Source organism: Scyliorhinus torazame, chromosome 4 (genome assembly GCF_047496885.1).
Source record: "Scyliorhinus torazame isolate Kashiwa2021f chromosome 4, sScyTor2.1, whole genome shotgun sequence".
Classification (NCBI taxonomy): domain Eukaryota; kingdom Metazoa; phylum Chordata; class Chondrichthyes; order Carcharhiniformes; family Scyliorhinidae; genus Scyliorhinus; species Scyliorhinus torazame.
The window spans coordinates 248257188-248278276 of record NC_092710.1 but is presented as its reverse complement, the minus strand read 5'-3'; the positions used below and the strand labels follow the sequence as shown (position 1 = coordinate 248278276).

Sequence of the window (21089 nt, the reverse complement as noted above, 5' to 3'; positions counted from 1 at the left end):
ACCCAACACTTTAATTAAGAGGCTTTTGCTTAATAGGTGAGATTGTGTTTTGTTGTCACTGTTTTTTCAAACACAACTGTTATTCTCTCAAACCTGCTCATTAGCCTTTCCAGAATAAGACTCCCATTGTCATAGCTCTTGGTGTCCTAGGGATATGTAACATTGGTACCCTGATAACAACTAGGAAGGACATATTTTACAAAAATGTTAACTCACAATGATATGACAAAGTGTTTGAGGACAATTATCAATATATAAGAGAAAGTGTTTATCGTTAATAAACTATATTGCAAGACTGGGGACATTGGGATTAATTGGATAGCTCCTTCACAGAGCTTGCACAGGCACGGTGGGCCAATGATCTCCCTCTGATTCTATGATCATCTGACTAGCAGTATAAGAAACCGTAAATTTAAACACCTAAGAGAAGTAACCGTTGGTCCTTATAATCGGTCAATTGTCATTAATATCTACTTTATGAAAAATGCTGGATTTGGAGATTGTGAGAAGCTTCAGCCCAGCGAATCAGCAAGTTCTGCCTCAACCACTTGGTTTCAGATTCAATAAGAGTCCTAGTTCAAACATGGATAGAAGAGCTGAATTCTAGAGGTAAAGTGAGAGTAACTTCCCTTGACATCAAGACAGAATTTGACCAATCATGGCATCAGGGAACCCGAGTAAAATTTAAATTAATGGGAATCGGGGAAAGGCTCCGCTGTTAGGAGTCATACCCATCACCAAGAAAAGTGGCTGTGGTGGTTGAAGACCAATCAGCTCATCCTCATGACATTGCTACTGGGCAGTGTCCTGTGCCCAGTCACCTTCATCAATGGTCTTCCCTGACTCATAAGTTCAGAAGTGGGCTGTTCTCTGATGATTGAACAGTGTCCATTCACAACTTCTTACATAATGTAGCAGTCTGCATATGTGCAGGAAGGCCTTCTCATACTCAAGTGTGGGTTTATAAGTGGTGAGTAACATTTACACCACACCGGTGCCAGGCAATGATGATCTTCAATGAGAGAGTATAAGCATCACCCCATGGTATTCAATGTCATTATCATCACTGAATCCCCTACCATTTCCAAAGGGTTATTGATCAGAAACTTAACTGGACGAACCATATAAGTATTGTGACTACAAGAGCAAGTCAAAGGCTGTGTATTTTGTTGCGAGTAATGCATCTCCTGACTTCCGCAAAGCTGTTATATCATCTACGAAGCACATGTCGGGGTGTAAGACCATAAGACATAGGAGCAGAATTAGGCCATTGGGCACATCGAGTCTGCTCTGCCATTCAATCATGGCTGATATGTTTCTCATCTCCATTCTCCTGTCTTCTCCCCATAACCCCAGATCCCCCTATTAATCAAGATGTGATGGAATGCTCTCTTCTTGCCTGGATGAGTGCAGTTCCAACACTCAAAAAGCTCTACAATCCAGGACAAAGCAGCCCACTTGATTGGAATCCCATCCATCAGCTTCAACATTCACTCCCGCAGTATCAGCAACTCTCCAAGGCTCCTTCAATAGCACCTTCCAAACCCATGACCCACCTAGAACAAGGGCAAAAGGTTAAGTCATAGGATAAGAGCCCATGGTGTTGGAGGTCGTATATTGGCATGGATAGAGAATTGGCTGATGGGCAGGAATCAGTGGGAGTAAGGGGTTCTTTTTCAGTGGCCTATAACCAGTGGAGTTCCACAGCGATCAGTGCTGGTACCTATTTACAATGACTTGGGAGAAGAAAGCGAATGCACTAGCCAAATTTACAGACAACACAAAAATAGTTGGAAGGGCAAGTTTGCAAAGAGATATTGCTAGATTAAGTAAGTGGGCAAAAAGTTGGCACGTGGAGTGTAATGTGGGAAAATGTGAACAAAAGAACAGTATTATTTAAATGGAGAAATATTGCAGATCATCATAGAATTTACAGTGCAGAAGGAGGCCATTTGGCCCATCGAGTCTGCACCGGCCCATACAAAGAGCACCCTACTCAAGCCCACGTATCTACCCTATCCCCGGAACCCAGCAACCTCACTTAACCTTTTTGGACACTAAGGGCAATTTAGCATGGCCAATCCACCTAACCTGCACATCTGTGGACTGTGGGAGGAAACCGGAACACCCGGAGGAAACCCACGCAGACACGGGGAGAACGTGCAGACTCCACACAGACAGTGATCCAGCCGGGAATTAAACCTGGGACCCTGGAGCTGTGAAGCAGTTGTGCTAACCACTATGCTACCATGCCGCATGATAGCTGCAACACCCAGGGACTTGGGTGTACTTGTGCACGAAACACAAAGCTAGCACATAGGTGCAGCAGGTAATCAGGAAGGCTAATTGAATGTTGGTCCTTAATTCGAGGTGGTTGGAATACAAAACTAGGGAAATCTTGCCGCAACTGTACAAAGTACTGGTGAGACCACATCTGGAGTAATGTGAGCAGATTGGTCCCCTTATTTAAGGAAATATTTCATTGGAGGCGGTTCAGAGACATTTCACTGGGATGATCCCCGGGTATGGAGCGATTGTCTTATGAGCAAAGGTTAAATAGGTTGGGATTCTACTGATTGGAATTCAGAAGAATGAGAAATGATCTAATTGAAACATATAGGATTCTTTTTTTTAAAGTATTTTAATTACATTTTTTTACATTTTAACCGTCAAAATGCCTAACATTACAAAGTAAAACCAACACAAAACCCCAAACACCCCTCTCAACACCCTAACCCACTTTCCCCCTCGCCCCCTCCACTCCCCTCCCGCCTAGCAGTTGACAGTAACCAGCTCCTTGAAATGTTGCATAAACACGCCCGAACTCTTATGGAACCCCTCACTCCTCCCCTCTCAAAGCAAATTTCACCTTTTCCAAATACAAGAACTTCATTAAACCCCCCAAGCCACACCGAGGCACAAGGCAAAGAGTCTGACCTGCACCCCAACAGGACCCGCGTGCGAGCAATCAAAGACGCGAAGGCTAAAACATCTGTCCCCGCTCCCATCTGCAACTCCGGCAAGTCCGACATCCCGAATATGACCCCCATGGGACTGGGCTCTAAATCCACGTGCAAGATCGCTGACATGATACTGAGGAACGACCTCCAAATTTCTCTAACTTCAGGCAGGACCAAAACATATGTACTTGATTGGCTGGGCCCCTCCCAATCGGCTCACAAATATCCTCCACCCACTCATACAACAGGCTCATCTTCATCTTCATCCGGTGAACTCTATGTACTACCTTTAGCTGCATCAATCCCAGCCTCGTGCACAAGTTTGAGGCATTCAACCTCTGCAGCACCTCACACCACAACCCCTCCTCCAGGGCCATCCCCAACTCATCCCACTTGGCCTTAACCCTCTCCAGAGACACTCTATCCTCCTCCAAGATTCTCCCATAGATCACTGGGACGACTCCCCCCTCCAACCCCATCACTGACAACACCCCCTCCAGCACCCAGGAGGACGGAACCACCGGAAAAACCTTTTTCATGAAATCCCGCACCTGCATATACCCGAAAACCTCCACTCATGGGATCCAGAACTCCTCACCCAACTCTGCAAAACTTGAATACTGCCCTTCTAAAAATATGTCCTTTATTTCCATCACCCCTCCCACAAAACCAAGCATCCATCCTCGCTGGCTCAAACCCATGGTTCCCTCGGATTGGCTTCAACTTCCACCCTGCCCCCAACTTAAAGTGCTGCCAAAATTGCCTCCATATTTTCAGCATGGTCACCACCACGGGACTCCCCAAGTCCTTCTCTGAGGCAAACGGGAGTGGCACCATTGCCAGCATCCGCAACCCCAACCCCTTACAAGAGCCTGCCTCCATCCTCACACACAAAGCCTCCATCTCCCTACTCCAACCCCACACCTTCTCAGCGTTCGCTGCCCAATAATGGTACAACAGGTTTGGAAGGGCCACGCCCCAACTCTCGCTCCCTCTGAAGTACCATCCTCCTAATCCTTGTCACCTTCCCTGCCCACACAAACAATAAGACCAACCTCTCCACCCACATAAAAAACGCTTTCGGCAAAAAGACCGTTAGGCACTGAAATAAAAATTCAAACTGTTGCAAGATATTCATCTTAACCACCGGCACCTGGCCTGCCAATGATAGGGGAAGGCTATCCCACCTCAGTAAATCCACCTTTAACCTGCCCACAACACTCGTGAAATTCAGCTTACAGAGCCGAGCCCAATCTGGAGCCACCTGCCTTTGCACATATCCAAAGTGGGTTGTTGCCACCTGAAATGACAACACCCTGCCCTGACCTCCGCCCCTGGAGAAGACACAACAAAGCACTCACTATTCCCAAATTTAACTATGAAGCCTGTAAAAGCCCCAAATCTCCTAAGCAGTACCATTATATCCTCCACTGAAGAGTCTGGGTTGGAGATATGCAGCAACAGGTCATCAGCATACAGGAACACCCTATGCTCCACCCCCCCCCCCCCCCCCCCCACACTATCACTATCCCCCTCCATTTATGCGAGCACCTCAGCGTTCTGGCCAAGGGCCTTATTGCCAGCGCAAACAGAAGTGGGAACATGGGGCACCCCTGCCTCGTTCCCCTATGCAACGGAAATTACCTTGAATTCATCTAATTTGTGCGTACACTCGCCATCCGATCCTTATACAACAAATTCACCCACGTCACAAACCAGGGACCAATCCCAAGCCTCTCCAACACCGCAAACAAATAACTCCACTCCACACGGCCAAATGCCTTTTCCGCATCCAGCACCACCACCATCTCCAACTCCCTCCCCTCTGCCAGAGAAAGCACCACATTCAACAAGGCCACACATTTGACGACAACTGTCTGCCCTTTACGAAACCCGTCTGGTCCTCTTCAATCACCTTTGGGAGGCACTCCTCCAACCAGCACCTTCACCAAAAACTTGACATCCACATTCAACAGATATTGGCCTACACGACCCACACTCCATCGGGTCCTTGTCTTTTTTAAGCAACAATAAAATGGATGCCTGTCCCACTGTCTCTGGCAGTGCCCCCTTAGTCACCGCCTCTTCAAACATCTCCACCAGCAGCGGCACCAGCTTACCCCGAAACTTTTTATAAAACGTGACCGGGAAACTGCCTTACCCCAACGCCTTACCCACCTACATCTTCCCCATCGCCACCCGCATTTCTTCCACTCTCACTGGCTCCTCCAACCCTGCCCTCTCCTACTTCGGGACACTCAAACCGCCCCAGAAACGTCCTCATATCTGACATTCTCCAGAGGCTCTGACTTATGTCACGATAGTGACATTTAAGGGGCATCTTGACAAATACATGAATAGGATGGGAATAGAGGGATACGGACCCAGGAAGTGTAGAAGATTGTAGTTTAGTCGGGCAGCATGGTCGGCACGGGCTTGGAGGGCCGAAGGGCCTGTTCCTGTGCTGTACATTTCTTTGTTCTTTGTTCTTTGTTATACAAATTCTTGTAGAACTCTTCAAATGCCGTGTTCACCACTCTGGTGCCACCACCGACTCCCTTGACCCGTCCCGAACCCAAAACATCTCTTTTGCTGCTGCCAGGGGAGCTGGCCTGCCAACAAGCTGCTGCCTGCTCTCCATACTTGTACATGGCCCCCCTTGTCCACCTCAACTACCGAACTGCCTTTCCCGTGGACAGAAGGTCAAACCTCGCCTGTAACTCCTTCCTCCTCGCCAGATGATACGGGATCCGATCCTCCGCATACATTCCAACCACCTCCAAAATTTCCTCTACCAACCGCTGCCGCTCCTCTCGTGCCTCTCTGTCCATCTGAGCCTTAAAACGAGATAACCTTGCCTCTCATTACTGCTTTTAATGCTCCCCACACCACTTACGGTAACACCTCCCCATTCCTATTATACCCTATGTAGTACTCAATCACCTTTCCCAATTTTATGAAAGAATTTGAATCCGCCAACATCCTCATGTCCAACCTCCACGCAGGCCTCTGTGCCGGTCCCTTCTTCAGGACCACATCCACCCAATGTGTAGCATGGTCCGAGATAACAATCGGCAAATACTTTGCCTTTCCCACCACCGCGGCCAACGGCGCCTTCACCATGACAAAAAGTTAATCCTAGAATACACATTGTGCACTGGTGAAAAGAATGAATACTCCCTATCCTGCAGGTGCAAAAACCTCCTCGGATCCGTCCCTTACATCTCCCTCATAAACGCAGCCAATACCTTTGTTCCCACCTAGGAGGGTCAGCGACCAGGGTTGGACCTATCCATCTTCGGATTCAGCACTGTATCCAAGTCCCCCCCACCCCCAGCATTAGTACAGGGCTGCTTAGCACAGGGCTAAATCGCTGGCTTTGAAAGCAGACCAAGGCAGGCCAGCAGCAAGGTTCGATTCCCCGAACAGCCTCCCCGAACAGGCGCCGGAATGTGGCAACTAGGGGCTTTTCACAGTAACTTCATTTGAAGCCTACTTGTGACACTAAGCGATTTTCATTTCATTTTTTTTCATTTCATTTTCATTAACTGGTGTGTATCCAAATTCGGTATGGCAGCCAACGTCTTCTTCATAAATCCTATGTCATCTCAATTCTGGGCATAAACACTAACGAGTACCACCAATCTCCCCTCCAAAGCACCAGCTACTATCACATACCTGCCCCATCTGGCCAGCCACCTCCTTCTCCATCTGGAACCTTACCCACCAGTATCGCTATCCTCTGGGCCCTACTGTCAAAGTCTGAGTGCAACACCTCACTCACCCAGCCCTTCCGAAGCCTCACCTGGTCCTTCACCTTCAGGTGGGTCTCCTGCAACAGCACCACGTCAGCTCTCAAGCTCTTCAAATGTGAGAAGACTCTCGCTCGCTTCACCGGTCCCCCAAGCCCTCGCACTTTTCACATTACCACCCAGACCTGTGGTCTCTCACCCCTCCTATCAGTCGTAACTGCTTCTCCTGGCCCCGCCCAACAGGTAGGACCCAGCCCCACCCCTTGTCACCATCAGCCACTTATCCCTTCCCCCTCTTCTCAGAAACCCGCAGACACTTCCACTCAAAACAACCTGTCCCAGTATCATCCCCATCTCCCCCCCCCCCCCCCCCCACCCCCATTCACACCTCCCAGGCCCATCAAAACCTATCCATACAGGTACCAATGACTGCGGCCCCTCTCCCACCTCACTCCCGTTCACCAGCCAACTTACATTTGCTAGCGAGGTGGCCCCTGCTAGAGCCCCCCCACATACACACATAGAGATAACCAACACACAGGCCCTTCTCACCCAGACAATATATAGGATTCTTAAGGGGTTTGACAGGGTAAATGCTCAGAGGATGTTTCCCTTACGCGAGAGTCTAGGACCAGAGGGCATAGTCTCAGAATAAAGGGGTGCCAATTTAAAACCGCAGTACACCGCGTTGGAGATCTCTACTGCCTCCCGGAAATACACAAGGCCAATACATCAGGCCGTCCTATCGTATCAGGCAATGGGACCCTGTGTGAGAACCTCTCTGGCTACATCGAGGGCATCTTGAAACCCATCGTACAAGGTACACCCAGCTTCTGTCGCGACACGACGGACTTCCTACAGAAACTCAGCAACCATGGACCAGTTCAACCAGGAACATTCCTCGTCACAATGGACGTCGCGGCACTCTACACCAGCATCCACCATGACGACGGCATTGCTGCAATAGCCTCAGTACTCAACACCGACAACTGCCAATCTCCAGACGCAATTCTGCAACTCATCTGCTTTATTTTGGATCACAACGTCTTCACCTTCAACAACAAGTTCTTCATCCAGACACACGGAACAGCAATGGGGACCAAATTCGCACCTCAATGTGCCAACATCTTCATGCAAAAGTTTGAACAAGCCCTCCACACTGCAGAGGACCTTCAACCGACGTTATACGCCAGATACATCGATGACATTTTTTTCCTTTGGACCCACGGCGAAGAATCACTGAAACGACTACATGATGACATCAATAAGTTCCATCCCACCAGCAGACTCTCCAAAACCGGTTGCATTCTTGGACACACTCATCTCCATCAAGGACAGTCACCTCAGCACTTCGCTTGACCGCAAGCCCATGTATAACCTCACGATGCTCCACTTCTCCAGCTTCCACCCTAAACACATTAAAGAAGCCATCCCTGATGGACAAGCCCTCCGTATACACAGGATCTGCTCAGACGAGGAGGAGCGTAACAGACATCTACAGACGTTGAAAGATGCCCTCGTATGAACGGAATATGGCGCCCGACACATCGATCGACAGTTCCAACGCGCTACAACGAAAAACCACACCGGCATCCTCAGAAGACAAACACGGGACACAACCGACAGAGTACCCTTCATCGTCCAGTACTTCCCCGGAGCGGAGAAACTACGACATCTTCTTCGCAGCCTTCAACACGTCATCGATGAAGATGAACATCTTGCCAAGGCCATCCCCACACCCCAACTACTTGCCTTCAAACAACCGCGCAACCTCAAACAAACCATTGTTTGCAGCAAACTACTCAGCCTTCAGAACAGCGACCACGACACGGCACAACCCTGCATGGCAATCTCTGCAAGACGTGCCAGATCATCAACATGGGGACCACCATTACACGTGAGAACACCACCCACCAAGTACGCGGTACATACTCGTGCGACTCGGCCAACGTTGTCTACCTCATATGCTGCAGGAAAGGATGTCCCGAAGCTTGGTACATTGGCGAGACCATGCCGACGCTGCGACAACAAATGAACTGACATCGCGCGACAATCACCAGGCAGGAATGTTCCCTTCCAGTCGGGGAACACTTGCAGCCAAGGTCATTCAGCCTTTGATTTTCGGGTAAGCGTTTTCCAAGGCCGACTTCAGGACGCGCGACAACGCAGAATCGCTGAGCAGAAACTTATAGCCAGGTTCCGCACAGATGAGTGCGGCCTCAACCGGGACCTGGGATTCATGTCGCATTACATTCACCACCCACCATCTGGCCTGGGCTTGTGAAATCCTACCAACTGTCCTGGCTTGTGACAATTCACACCTCTTTAACCTGGGATTACCCCTCTCTCTGAATCTGCAAAGACTTATTACCTGCAAATGCTCGCATTCGAAGTATCGTCTTGCATCTTTGACTTTGTCTATATATATGTTCCTGGAACCCACCTCTTCATTCACCTGAGAAAGGAGCAGTGCTCCGAAAGCTAGTGATTTGAAACAAACCTGTTGGACTTTAACCTGGTGTTGTAAGACTTCGTACTGTGCTCACCCCAGTCCAACGCCGGCATTTCCACATCATTTAAAACTGATTTGAGGAGGAATTTCTTCTCTCAGAGGGTTGTGAGTCTTTGGAACTTGTCACAGAGAGATGTGGGGGCAGAGTCCTTGTGTATAATCACGGTTGAGACAGATACATTCTTGATCAGTAAGGGAATCAAGTGTCATGGGGAAAGGTCAGGAATGTCGGATCAGCGATAATCTTATTGAATGATGGAGCAGGCTCTAGGGGCCGAATGGCCTACTCCGGTTCCCGTTTCGTATGGCAGCAGATGGATGGGAACGCCACTACCTGCAAGTTTCCCCCCAAGACACACGCCATTCTGGCGTGAAAATATATCGCGGCTCCCTTACCGTCGCTGGGTGAAAATCCTGGAACTCCATTTGTCACATCACTGTATTTACGCCAGACTGGCTGCAATAGTTCAAGACGGCGCTCACTGCCATCTTGTCAAGGGGCCATTCGGGATGGGCAATACTTGCTGGCCAGGCCGGCGGCACCCAGATTCCCTGAAAGGAGCTCATGCACTCAACATCAGCTGAAGTTGGACAAAGGTCAATAAATATGGCATTAAGAAGCTATTGTATCGTAAATGTGCAGGCTGCACTGTTGGAGGGTTGGAATTTTCAGGTTGATGTGAGGATATGATTTAGGTGTTAATGCAATTTATGTCTTCAGAGAATTAATGTGTCATGCAATGACATCACTGAAGAGCTGGGGAAAAAACCAGGAAAGACAAAGCCAGGCAGCCGGAGCAGGAACAATATGTTACGTGTTTTGCACAGATGCATAAGCGGCATCGCACGCTTGCCTCTCCGGCAACATATACCGGCATGACATCATTACAATTCCCCGATCATCTGCAATAGTTTCACATTTAAGAAGGGCAGTCACTCGGGGACGATCCAGCGGAACATCGAAGCATGTACTGGGGTGTTGGTTTTGCATCGTCCAGATCATGCGTGGTTGATCTGAGCAGGAATCAAAGCTTTTCCCTGGGACTGTGCGGTTCTGACGAGCAGTACTCCTTTTATGGATACATAATCACCTTTCCTTTGCAGGATTACTGTAACATCATGTCAGGGCTAGGAGCAGAATCATGGTGGAAGAAAACGCTGTGTCTGACCGGGGGAGCCTTGCTGGCAGCTGCTGCATATCTCTTCCATGAATTGCTAGCAATCAGGTAACAAGCTCACCGTCTATTCTTTTTGATGCTTACAGCATAGACAGGGCACCAGGGCAGCGAACTGGCATGGACAGTTGGCATTGCCCGTGAGTCAGGAGAACGGGTTTGTGCAGAGCGAATCGCAAATCCTTTAAACCGAAAATTCATTGCAAAATGTAGGGAATAAAACCAATCCACGGGAACGTATATTTTGTTAGTTAAGATTGGTTTCAGATTGAAACTAGGCCACAATATAAATTGATATAAATCTAGTCAGGCTCGGGAGCACGCCTAATTTTATTAATGTAGGCATTCCTTAAATGCCAAAATTGAATGTATTAATACGATTTAGTTGTGTTTTTGAATCATCAGCACAGAATGTTTTTAAAATCCCTTGTGTAATTGGACATTTCCTAATGCATTTTACTGTATTAACGGGCTCCGTTGATTTGATCCAGCTTTAAGTCTCAGAGTTTAAGAACTAGCAGATTTAATCTTTTTTCAAGATTTCATAACCCAATAATTTAACTACAGGCATAATCTAATATATGTGCGTGCATTGGGTGTATACCTGTAATTTGTCACTGCTCTCGATGTATATCATATGCACGCAAACTCAGTTATATGTTCATTCACCTACTTTCTTTGCAGATCTGGAGAATTCTCATAAACTCACGGATTAACAGTTTACATAATACGGTGTGATACTCAGGATCATCTGTTCACATCTGATGCAGTTGCATTATTAAACCTGAAAGGTTATTAAAAAGGGAAACCTTGAATAAAGTTTGTATTTAACCTGCTACAACTTGGCTATTTTGACAAACACCACAGACCGAATAATAAACTGCCCTTAAGTTAACCTGCCTGTTTGTAAACACTAGTTGTAAATAAGACTTGATTTCTAGGAAACAACATGTACCCCAAAATCACAATAAATAAGTTAAAGCGTCTGTGATCTAATCAAAATGTATTGTTGCGGACATTATTCCATCTGCATCAAAAAGAAATGAAAACAGTAAAGATTCACTTATCTCGGTGAGATAAAATGATATGTGGCCTCTGTGGATAGTACAATTGCTTCACAGCTCCAGGGTCCCAGGTTCGATTCCGGCTTGGGTCACTGTTTGTGCGGAGTCCGCACATCCTCCCCGTGTGTGCGTGGGTTTCCTCCGGGTGCTCCGGTTTCCTCCCACAGTCCAAAGATGTGCAGGTTAGGTGGATTGGCCATGATAAATTGCCCTTGGTGTCCAAAATTGCCCTCAGTGTTGGGTGGGGTTACTGGGTTATGGGGATCGGGTGGAGGTGTTGACCTTGGGTAGGGTGCTCTTTCCAAGAGCCGGTGCAGACTCGATGGGCCGAATGGCCTTCTGCACTGTAAATTCTATGTTAATCTATGTCTATGTTAAAAAACCCTTTAAAAAAAATAATTTTATTCATTTCTCATAGTTACAAAGCAGAGTGGACAGGAAAGCCCTTAATCCATCTCCTTCCTTGCTCCAAAAACCAACTCAAATTGAATCCATTTCATGGTCCCTACAAGAGCAACATTCAAGGTCCAAGCTGACAAGGACAGGCATTACACCCAATCTCAAGCTTGATCCTACCCTTGATCTTAGCCAAAAAACCAGGGGTCCCTAATCTTTACAGAAGAAGGCTGCCAATGCTTTTACACGTTTCTGTACATTGGGGGAGTTGGGTCTTTTTGGTACCTTAGGCTTCATAAACACATTATTGGCACACTAACTGCAGGACTGTCATCACCAAAGGCAATCAGATGTGGCCTGTACTACCTAGACAAAGTGACACAAGTATTTCACAAAATAATTGACATTTACAAAAAAGGTTGTTCTTTGTAATTTAACATGCTTTACTTTCCCAGTGCTGTAAGTTGTTCTGGGTAGCAGCCTGGAGTAGGAAAATACATTCAGTAGCATTGGGGAAGTACTCTACATTTTAGGTGTCCCAAATTCAGTTTAAAAAACTTAATTTTAAAAGTTGCAAACTTTGATCAAAATAGAAGCAGTGATAATTTAAATCATCAGCAAAAAATAGAAATAGACTTTTTTTCTTAAAGGCAAATGGAACATGAAAGACTCATTAGTGACAGTCATCCCCGAACAGGTTCCAGAATGTGGCGACTAGGGGCTTTTCACAGTAACTTCATTGTAGCCTACTTGTGACAATAAGCAATTATTATTATTATTAATGATGTTTGATTCAAGTCTTATGAATCAGAATTGAACCTTAGAGGTCAGGTATTTTGGAAAGACTTTTTAATCAATTATTTTACAATTATGTAACTTCTATCAGGAGGTATATACATACTATTTCATTAACTTTATACATGTTTTTAATTTATTGCTGTAAAATCAACAATATTTAATCATGCTAAAGGGAGGCATGGTGGAACAGTGGTTAGCACTGCTGCCAGGGACCCAAGTTCAATTCCAACCTTGGGTGACTGTGTAGAGTTTGCACATTCTCCTCATGTCTGCGTGGGTTTCCTCTGGGTGCTCCGGTTTCCTCCCACACCCAAAGATGTGCAGGTTAGGTGGATTGGCCATGCTAACTTGCCCCTTAGTGTCCAAATGTTAGGTGGGGTTACGGAGTTATAGGGATGGGGTGGGGAAATGAGATTAGGTAGAGTGCTCTTTCAGAGGGTCAGTGCAAACTCAATGTGCTGAATGGCCTCTTTCTGCACTGTAGGGATTCTATGTTCTAACAAATGCTAATAATCATCCATTTAGAAGTAATTATACAATATTAACACCAAGAACTTAGAGTCATATAGTGACTTTAATTTAATGAAATGTTCCCAGGTGCTTCACCGGAACCTTATAAAACAATGTATGCCACTGAGCTACATAACGAGATATTGGGTCAGATGGCCAAAAGCTTGATCCAAGGCAGTAGGTTTTAATGAGTGTTTAAAAGAGGAAAGTGGGGTGGAAAGGTGAAGGGAGGGAATTCCCGAGCTTGGGACCAGGACAACTGAAGACACAACCGCCAATGGAGGTGGAGCAATTATAATTGGAAATGCATAAGAGGCCAAAATTAGAGGAATGCAAATATCTTGGAGGGTTGGGAGGCTGGAGATCACAGAGATATGGTGGGGACGGTCAAGGACCTGGAGAATTTTAAGTCAAGATGTTGCTTGACCGGGAGCCAACGTAGGTCATTGAGCAAAGGGGTAATAATGTGACCTGTTGCAATTTAAGACACGAATAGCAGGGTTTTAGATGATCTCCTCAAGTTTATGGAAGGTAGAATATAGGAGACCAGCCAAGACTGTATTTGATGGTTGAGATTAGAGGTAATGAAGGCGTGAATGGAGGTTTCAGCAGCATATGAGCTGAAGTCAGGTGGTCAGGTGGAAATAGGTGGTATTAGTGATAGTACGAATATGAGTTCAGAAGCTGGTCTCGGGATCAAACTTGTAAACAGACAGGCTTTATGACTGTTGCTGGGGGAGGGATGGAGTTGATGGTTAAGGAATTGAGTTTGGAGCAGGATCAGAAAACAATGCAGGTCAGTTAATGATCAACATTGTAAATGCATTTTATTTACAATGTTTGTTGTGTGGATAATAATTGTTACCATTGTCAAAAATAATTTGCATTTATATAGCGTCAGTCACAATTTCAGGGCATCAAAAGCACTTCACAGCCAATCAAGTACTTTCCGAAGTGTACTTATTGCTATTGCGTACGGCAGCACAAAGATAGAAAACAGAAGAACAATTTTTGGAGTAGGGAATGGATTGGATGATAACAACCACAGAATTTAGCTATCAACAAAATTTACATCAAGCCATATAAAAACACATGAATATGTGCTCCAATTTTTGACTGAGTTATAAATTACAAGCCTCTTCCAAATCTTGTGCCTTGTACAAAGCAAAGTTTTTTCTAAACATCCAATAGCTAGAAGAATATAGAAATCATACACAATGGTCTCAAATAATTCTCTTAGAGCATTCATCATTTAAAAATATTTGCATAGGCTATATAATAAATGTTGAACTGTACAATGAAATTTTTCAAATAATCAAAATGCTGATTGGTATAGAAATTCTACATTTGTCATTCGTTAAACGTCTTTCCTATTGGGCCATTATAGTTGAGCAGGTTGGCTCTTCCAGAAAATAAGAAGTTCTCTACAGTAGGTTCTTTTGAAAGGTCTTCGGGCTTTCACTCAAACTTTGGTACTTCCTGTACCACTGGAAGCCAAGACATGGAATGCTGCAAGTATGGTGGGTATACCTTCCTTTTCAGTTTATTCCAGGCCTTCTGTGACATAATTGAAAGGGAGGGACTGTTCCCTCCACCCACCTCTTCACAAGTGTGCACATACAAATTATGTAAGGTATTGGGTGTCCTTTGATGTATGTTCTCATTACCATCAGTGTAACCCAAGCAGGAGAAAAAGTCTGTCCTTATCAGAAGCAGATTGGTCCATTGGAAGTAACACATTTAAAAGTGCTTATTGCCTGGACAACTTTTCTTAATTTCTCACACTAATCTAGATTATCCTCCATCTGCCCTGAAAATAATGCTGCCAGATGCACCTCCAACACACGTAATGGATAGTGAGAAAGGGCAGTAACCAGGCTGGATTTCAAGCCTTTTGTACCGCTGATCTTCCCTCGCCATCCATCAGAGATTAGGTTTTGTCATAGACAATAATGATTCATAATTTATCAGTAGATGTATTAAAGTGTGAACAGCAGTGTTCTTTCAGTAAGTATTTTTTTCTCTTTCAGAAAGGAGCAAAAACTTGATTCAAAAGATGCAATTATTCTGCATCAGTTCTCAAGACCCGAGTGTGAGGTACCTAGTCTGTCTCCTTTTTGCCTGAAGATGGAAACGTATCTTCGAATGGCGGACTTGCCGTACCAGGTTGTTAACATTTCTGATACTGTGTTATTACTGGTCACAATATGTATGTTGCTTACCTGAGCTTTACAAGCTCAGCACAAAAACAATCTTTCTCTTGATAATCTCCCAGATTAGATTTTCATAATGATGGAAGAGGTGTTCAATGTCTTTTGAGTTGAACCTAAGATTTCTGTTGCTTAGCACCTGGCATTAGTCTGTTGTTGGCAGTAATGGCACAGCTTTTATATTAGCAAAGCATTTAACCATGTTAAGTAGCAGTCGAAGTGAGAAATGTCCAAGAACAATTATTTTTTTAAATGCCACCTATTTGTGTACAGTTAAAAAGAAAGTCTTACTTTTTTGACTGGAATTATTCTGCATTATTTTTTAAATTAAAGGAGAGTGAGCTCCGAGCCACAGTGGTATGAATATATAAATAGATGTTTACAATATTTATTTAAGTAATGGACACTAGCTCGTAGGTGTGTACCAGGTATTTTGTGACTCATACCTCATACCCCAGTTACACTACACAGTGTGGGTACCATTTTTAGGAGCAGCTTGCCAAGACAATTCTCTGCATACTTATAGTTAAGTGGATATCTAGAGTGCTACTCAATGTTGGTCAAATTACCCTTCATTGTAAAAAAATACACATATATTTGTTGACTGCCATAAAACACCACCTTTGTAGCAACCTTATAGAAACCAGAGGCCCGAGGTATCCTACCCTCTTCAATGGCTCCATTAACCTTTTCATTGAGAAGTCAAAGTGAAGGGCCACTGTGCATGATACTGCTAAGGTTGAAAAGAGTGAAACGGAAGATTAGTTTAGGGCACAGGTAACTAGATTTAAAAAACCTGAGATGGAAAGACAGAGGTGAGGCAAGGAATGAATTTGAGGAGGAGACACTGTCTTGATTTTTAAAAAATCATTTTTTAAGGGATATGGACTGCATGGCTCAGCCAGCATTTGTTGCCCCTCCATAACTGCCCTTGAGAAGGTGGTGGTGAGCTGTCTTCCTGAACTGCTGCAGCCCATGTGGTGTAGGTACACCCACTGTGCTATTGAGGAGGGAGTTGCAGGACTTTGACCCAGTGACAGTGAGGGAACAATGATATATTTCCAAGTCAGGGTGCTGAGTGACTGGGAAGGGAACCTCCAGGTGGTGGGGTTCCCAGGTATCTGCTGCTCTTGTTCTTCTAGATGGTAGTGGTCGTGGGTTTAGAAGGTGCTGCCTAAGGAATCTTGGTAAGTTCCTGCAGTGCATCTTGTGGATGGTACAGACTGCTGCTACTATGTGTTGGTAGTGGGGGGAGTGAACGCTTGCCGAACAAAGAACAAAGAACAAAGAAAATTACAGCACAGGAAAAGGCCCTTTGGCCCTCCCAGCCTGCCGCCGATCCAGATCCTTTATCTAATCCTGTCGCCTATTTTCCAAGGATCGACTTCCCTCTGTTCCCCGCCCGTTCATATATCTGTCCAGATGCATCTTAAAAGATGCTATTGTGCCCGCCTCTACCACCTCCACCGGCAAAGTATTCCAGACACCCACCACCCTTTGCGTAAAAAACTTTCCACGCACATCTCCCTTAAACTTTCCCCCTCTCACCTTGAAATCGTGACCCCTTGTAATTGACACCCCCACTCTTGGAAAAAGTTTGTTGCTATCCACCCTGTCCATATCTCTCATAATTTTGTAGACCTCAATCAGGTCCCCCCCTCAACCTCCGTCTTTCCAACTAAAACAATCTTAATCTACTCAACCTTTCTTCATAGCTAGCACCCTCCATAGCAGGCAACATCCTGGTGAACCTCCTCTGCACCCTCTCTAAAGCATCCACATCCTTCTGGTAATGTGGCGACCAGAACTGCACGCAGTATTCCAAATGTGGCCTAACCAAAGTCCTATACAACTGTAACATGACCTGCCGACTCGTACTCAATACCCCTTCCGATGAAGGCAAGCATGCTGTATGCCTTCTTGACCACTCTATCGACCTGCATTGCCACCTTCAGGGTACAATGGACCTGAACTCCCAGATCTCTCTGTACATCAATTTTCCCCAGGACTCTTCCATTGACCGTATAGTCCGCTCTTGAATTAGATCTTCCAAAATGCATCACCTTGCATTTGCCTGGATTGAACTCCATCTGCCATTTCTCTGCCCAACTCTCCAATCTATTTATATTTTGCCGTATTCTCTGACAGTCTTCCTCGCTATCTGCAACTCCACCAATCTTAGTATCATCTGCAAACTTGCTAATCAGACCACCTATATCTTCGTCCAGATCATTCATGTATATCACAAACAACAGTTGTCCGTGCACGGATCCCTGTGGAACACCACTAGTCACCCTTCTCAATTTTGAGACACTCCCTTCCACCACTACTCTCTGTCTCCTGTTGCCCAGCCAGTTCTTTACCCATCTAGCTAGTACACCCTGCACCCCATACGACTTCACTTTTTCCATCAACCTGCCATGGGAAGCTTTATCAAACGCCTTACTGGAGTCCATGTATATGACATCTACAGCCCTTCCCTCATCAATTAACTTTGTCACTTCCTCAAAGAATTCTATTAGGTTTGTACGACATGACCTGCCCTGCACAAAACCATGCTGCCTATCACTGATAAGTCTATTTTCTTCCAAATGTGAATGACCCCTTCCATCGCGTTACTGATGATTGAGAATAGGCTGATAGGGCTCTGATATTTAAGGATGACATCAGGGTGGTAGTGAGAGATGATATAAGTTCTATGGGGAAAAAGATTGAATCCATTTGGGTGGAAATTAAAAATAGTAAAGAGAAAAGGTCTCTGATAGGCGTAGTCTACAGGTCACCAAATAACATCACGGTGGGGCAGGCAATAAACAAAGAAATAACCTCTTCATTCACCTGAGGAAGGAGCAGCGCTCCAAAAGCTAGTGTCATCGAAACAAACCTGTTGGACTTTAACCTGGTGTTGTAAGACTTCTTACTGTTCTCACCCCAGTCCAACGCCGGCATCTCCACATACAATGGGATGAGGGAGGAGTTGGATAGGGTAGATTGGGGGCAAAGACTTTGTGGTGGGACAATTGAGGAACAGTGGAGGACTTTCAAAGCAATTTTTCACAGTGCTCAGAAAAAGTAAAAATAAAGGGAAAAGGAAGGACTGTAGGAAAAGAGCTAATCAACCATGGATATCTAAGGAAATAAAGGAGGGTATCAAATTGCAAGAAAATTCATACAAAGTGGCAAAGATTAATGGGAAACTAAAGGATTGGCCATGAAAAAAGCTGGAAAGAAAAGTAAGATAGATAATGAGTAAACAAGCTCAGAATATAAAAACAGAGAGCAAAGGTTTCTACAAATATATAAAATGAAAAAGCGTAGCTAAGGTAAACATTGGTCCTTTAGAGGATGAGAAGGGGGATTTAATAATGGGAAATGAGGAAATGGCCGAGGCATTGAACAGGTATTTTGTGTCGGTCTTCACAGTGCAAGACACAAATAATATAGTCTCCTGGCCCTGATGGAATGCTTCTCAGGTTACTAAAAGAAGTGGCAGGGGAAATAGCAAATGCGCTCGTGGTAATTTACCAAAATTCACTGGACTCTGGGGCGGTTCCGGCAGATTGAAAAACTGCAAATTTGACGCCAGTGTTTAAAAGAGGAGGTAGAGAAAAGGCGGTAACTGTAGGCCGATTAGCTTAACCTGTAGTGCGAAAAATGCTTGAATCTATTATCAAGGAAGAAATAGTGAGACATCTGGATAGAAATTGTCCCAGTGGGCAGACGTAGCATAGGTTCATGAAAGGCAGGTCATGTTTGACTAATTTAGTGGATTTCTTTAAGGACATTATGAGCGGTGTGGACAACAGGGAACCGATGGATGTGGTATATCTGGATTTTCAGAAGGCATTCGACAAGGTGCCGCACAAAAGGCTGCTACATAAGATAGAGGATTGGCTAACTGACTGAAAGCAAAGAGTGGGAATAAATGGATGTTTTTCTGGTTGGCGATCAGTGACTAGTGGTGTGCCTCAGGGATCAGTGTTGGGTCCGCAATTGTTTACAATTTACATAGATGTTCTGGAGTTGGGGACCAAGTGTAATGTGTCAAAGTTTGCAGATGACACTAAGATGAGTGGTAGAGCCAAGTGTGCAGAGGATACTGGAAGTCAAATGGAATTTTGTCCTTCATTGCTAGAGGGATGGAGTTTAAAAGCGGGGGTTATGTTGCAGCTGTATTGGGTGCTGGTGAGGCCACACCTGGAGTATTGTGTTCAGTTTTGGTCTCCTTACTTGAGAAAGGATGTACTGGCACTGGAGGGTGTGCAGAGGAGATTCACTAGATTTATTCTGAAGTTAAGAGGATTAGTTTATATGGGGAGACTAAATAGAATGGGACTATGCTTATTGGAATTTAGAAGAATGTGGGAGGATCTTATAAAAACATACACAATTATGAAGGGAATAGATAGGATAGAAGCAGGGAGGTTGTTTCCACTGGCGGGTGAAACTAGAACTAGGGGGCATAGCCTCAAAATAATGGGTGCAGATTTAGGGCGAGTTGAGGAGGAAAGTTTTCACCCAAAGGGTCGTAAATCTGTGGACTTCTCCGCCCAGTGAAGCAGTTGAGGCTACCTCGTTGAATGTTTTTAAGGCAAAGGTAGATACATTTTTGAACAGTAAAGGAATAAAAGATTATGGTGAGCTGGAGTCCACAAAAAGATCAACCATGATCTTATTGAATAGCGGAGCAGGCTCGAGAGGCGAGGTGGCTGCACCTAGTTCTTATGTTCTTATGTTCTCAGGGTGGTAATTGTCGGGTTGGATTTGTCCTGCTTTTTGTATACAAGGCATACCTGGGCAATTTTTCACATTGCCAAGTAGATACCAGTATTGTAGTTGTGCTGGAACAGCTTAGCTAGGGGCACAACAAGTTCTGGTGCACAAGTCTTCAGTACTATTGCCGGAATTTTGTCAGGGTTCATAGCCTTTGCAGTATCCAGTGCCTTCAGCCGTTTCTTGATATCACATCGTATTGGCCGAAGACTGACATGTGTGATGCTGGGGACCTCTGGAGGAGAGCCCACATATCTAGATTGCAGAGGGGAAATATGTGGTATGTTATGAAGCAAAACATAGCGGAGATCCTGGCTCCATCCTCTTCCATGGCTGCTTTCTTAGGTGAAACCTTTGTGTTTCCTTTCCCCAAATCCCATTTATCACCAGAAACATTTACTTCATAGAATTTACAGTGCAGAAGGAGGCCATTCGGCCCATCGAGTCTGCACCGGCTCTTGGAAAGAGCACCCTACCCAAGGTCAGCACCTCCACCCTATCCCCATAACCCAGTAACCCCACCCAACACTAAGGGCAATTTTGGACACTAAGGGCAATTTATCATGGCCAATCCACCTAACCTGCACATTTTTGGACTGTGGGAGGAAACCGGAGCACCCGGAGGAAACCCACGCACACACGGGGAGGATGTGCAGACTCCGCACAGACAGTGACCCAAGCCGGAATCGTACTTGGGACCCTGGAGCTGTGAAGCAATTGTGCTATCCACAATGCTAACGTGCTGCCCTTACTCTATGTCAGCACCATTGCCTGCCTCTGTTTTCCTCACAGCTCCACTGGTGCTGAAAGCCTTAGCCATGATTTATTACCCGGGACTCAATTTCTCCAACACCTTCCCCATTGATGTCTAGGGTTCCATTTATTCAAAGCACATGTTACCCACCTTTTGCTCTAAACCCCAATTCGAACCATTTCTGC

At 45.3% G+C, this 21089-nt stretch overlaps 1 protein-coding gene across 1 annotated transcript in view; it reads left to right on the top strand.

Annotated features, from left to right (window-relative positions):
- The first annotated feature begins 9992 nt into the window (after window positions 1–9992).
- faxcb (failed axon connections homolog, metaxin like GST domain containing b) overlaps window positions 9993–21089 on the top strand; it is a 180368-nt gene continuing 169271 nt past the window's right edge. The window contains exons 1-2 of the mRNA XM_072499588.1: window positions 9993–10450; window positions 15198–15333. Of these exons, the coding sequence (XP_072355689.1) occupies window positions 10191–10450; window positions 15198–15333 (396 nt within the window). The 5' untranslated portion in view covers window positions 9993–10190. The remainder of the gene's footprint in view (window positions 10451–15197; window positions 15334–21089) is intronic.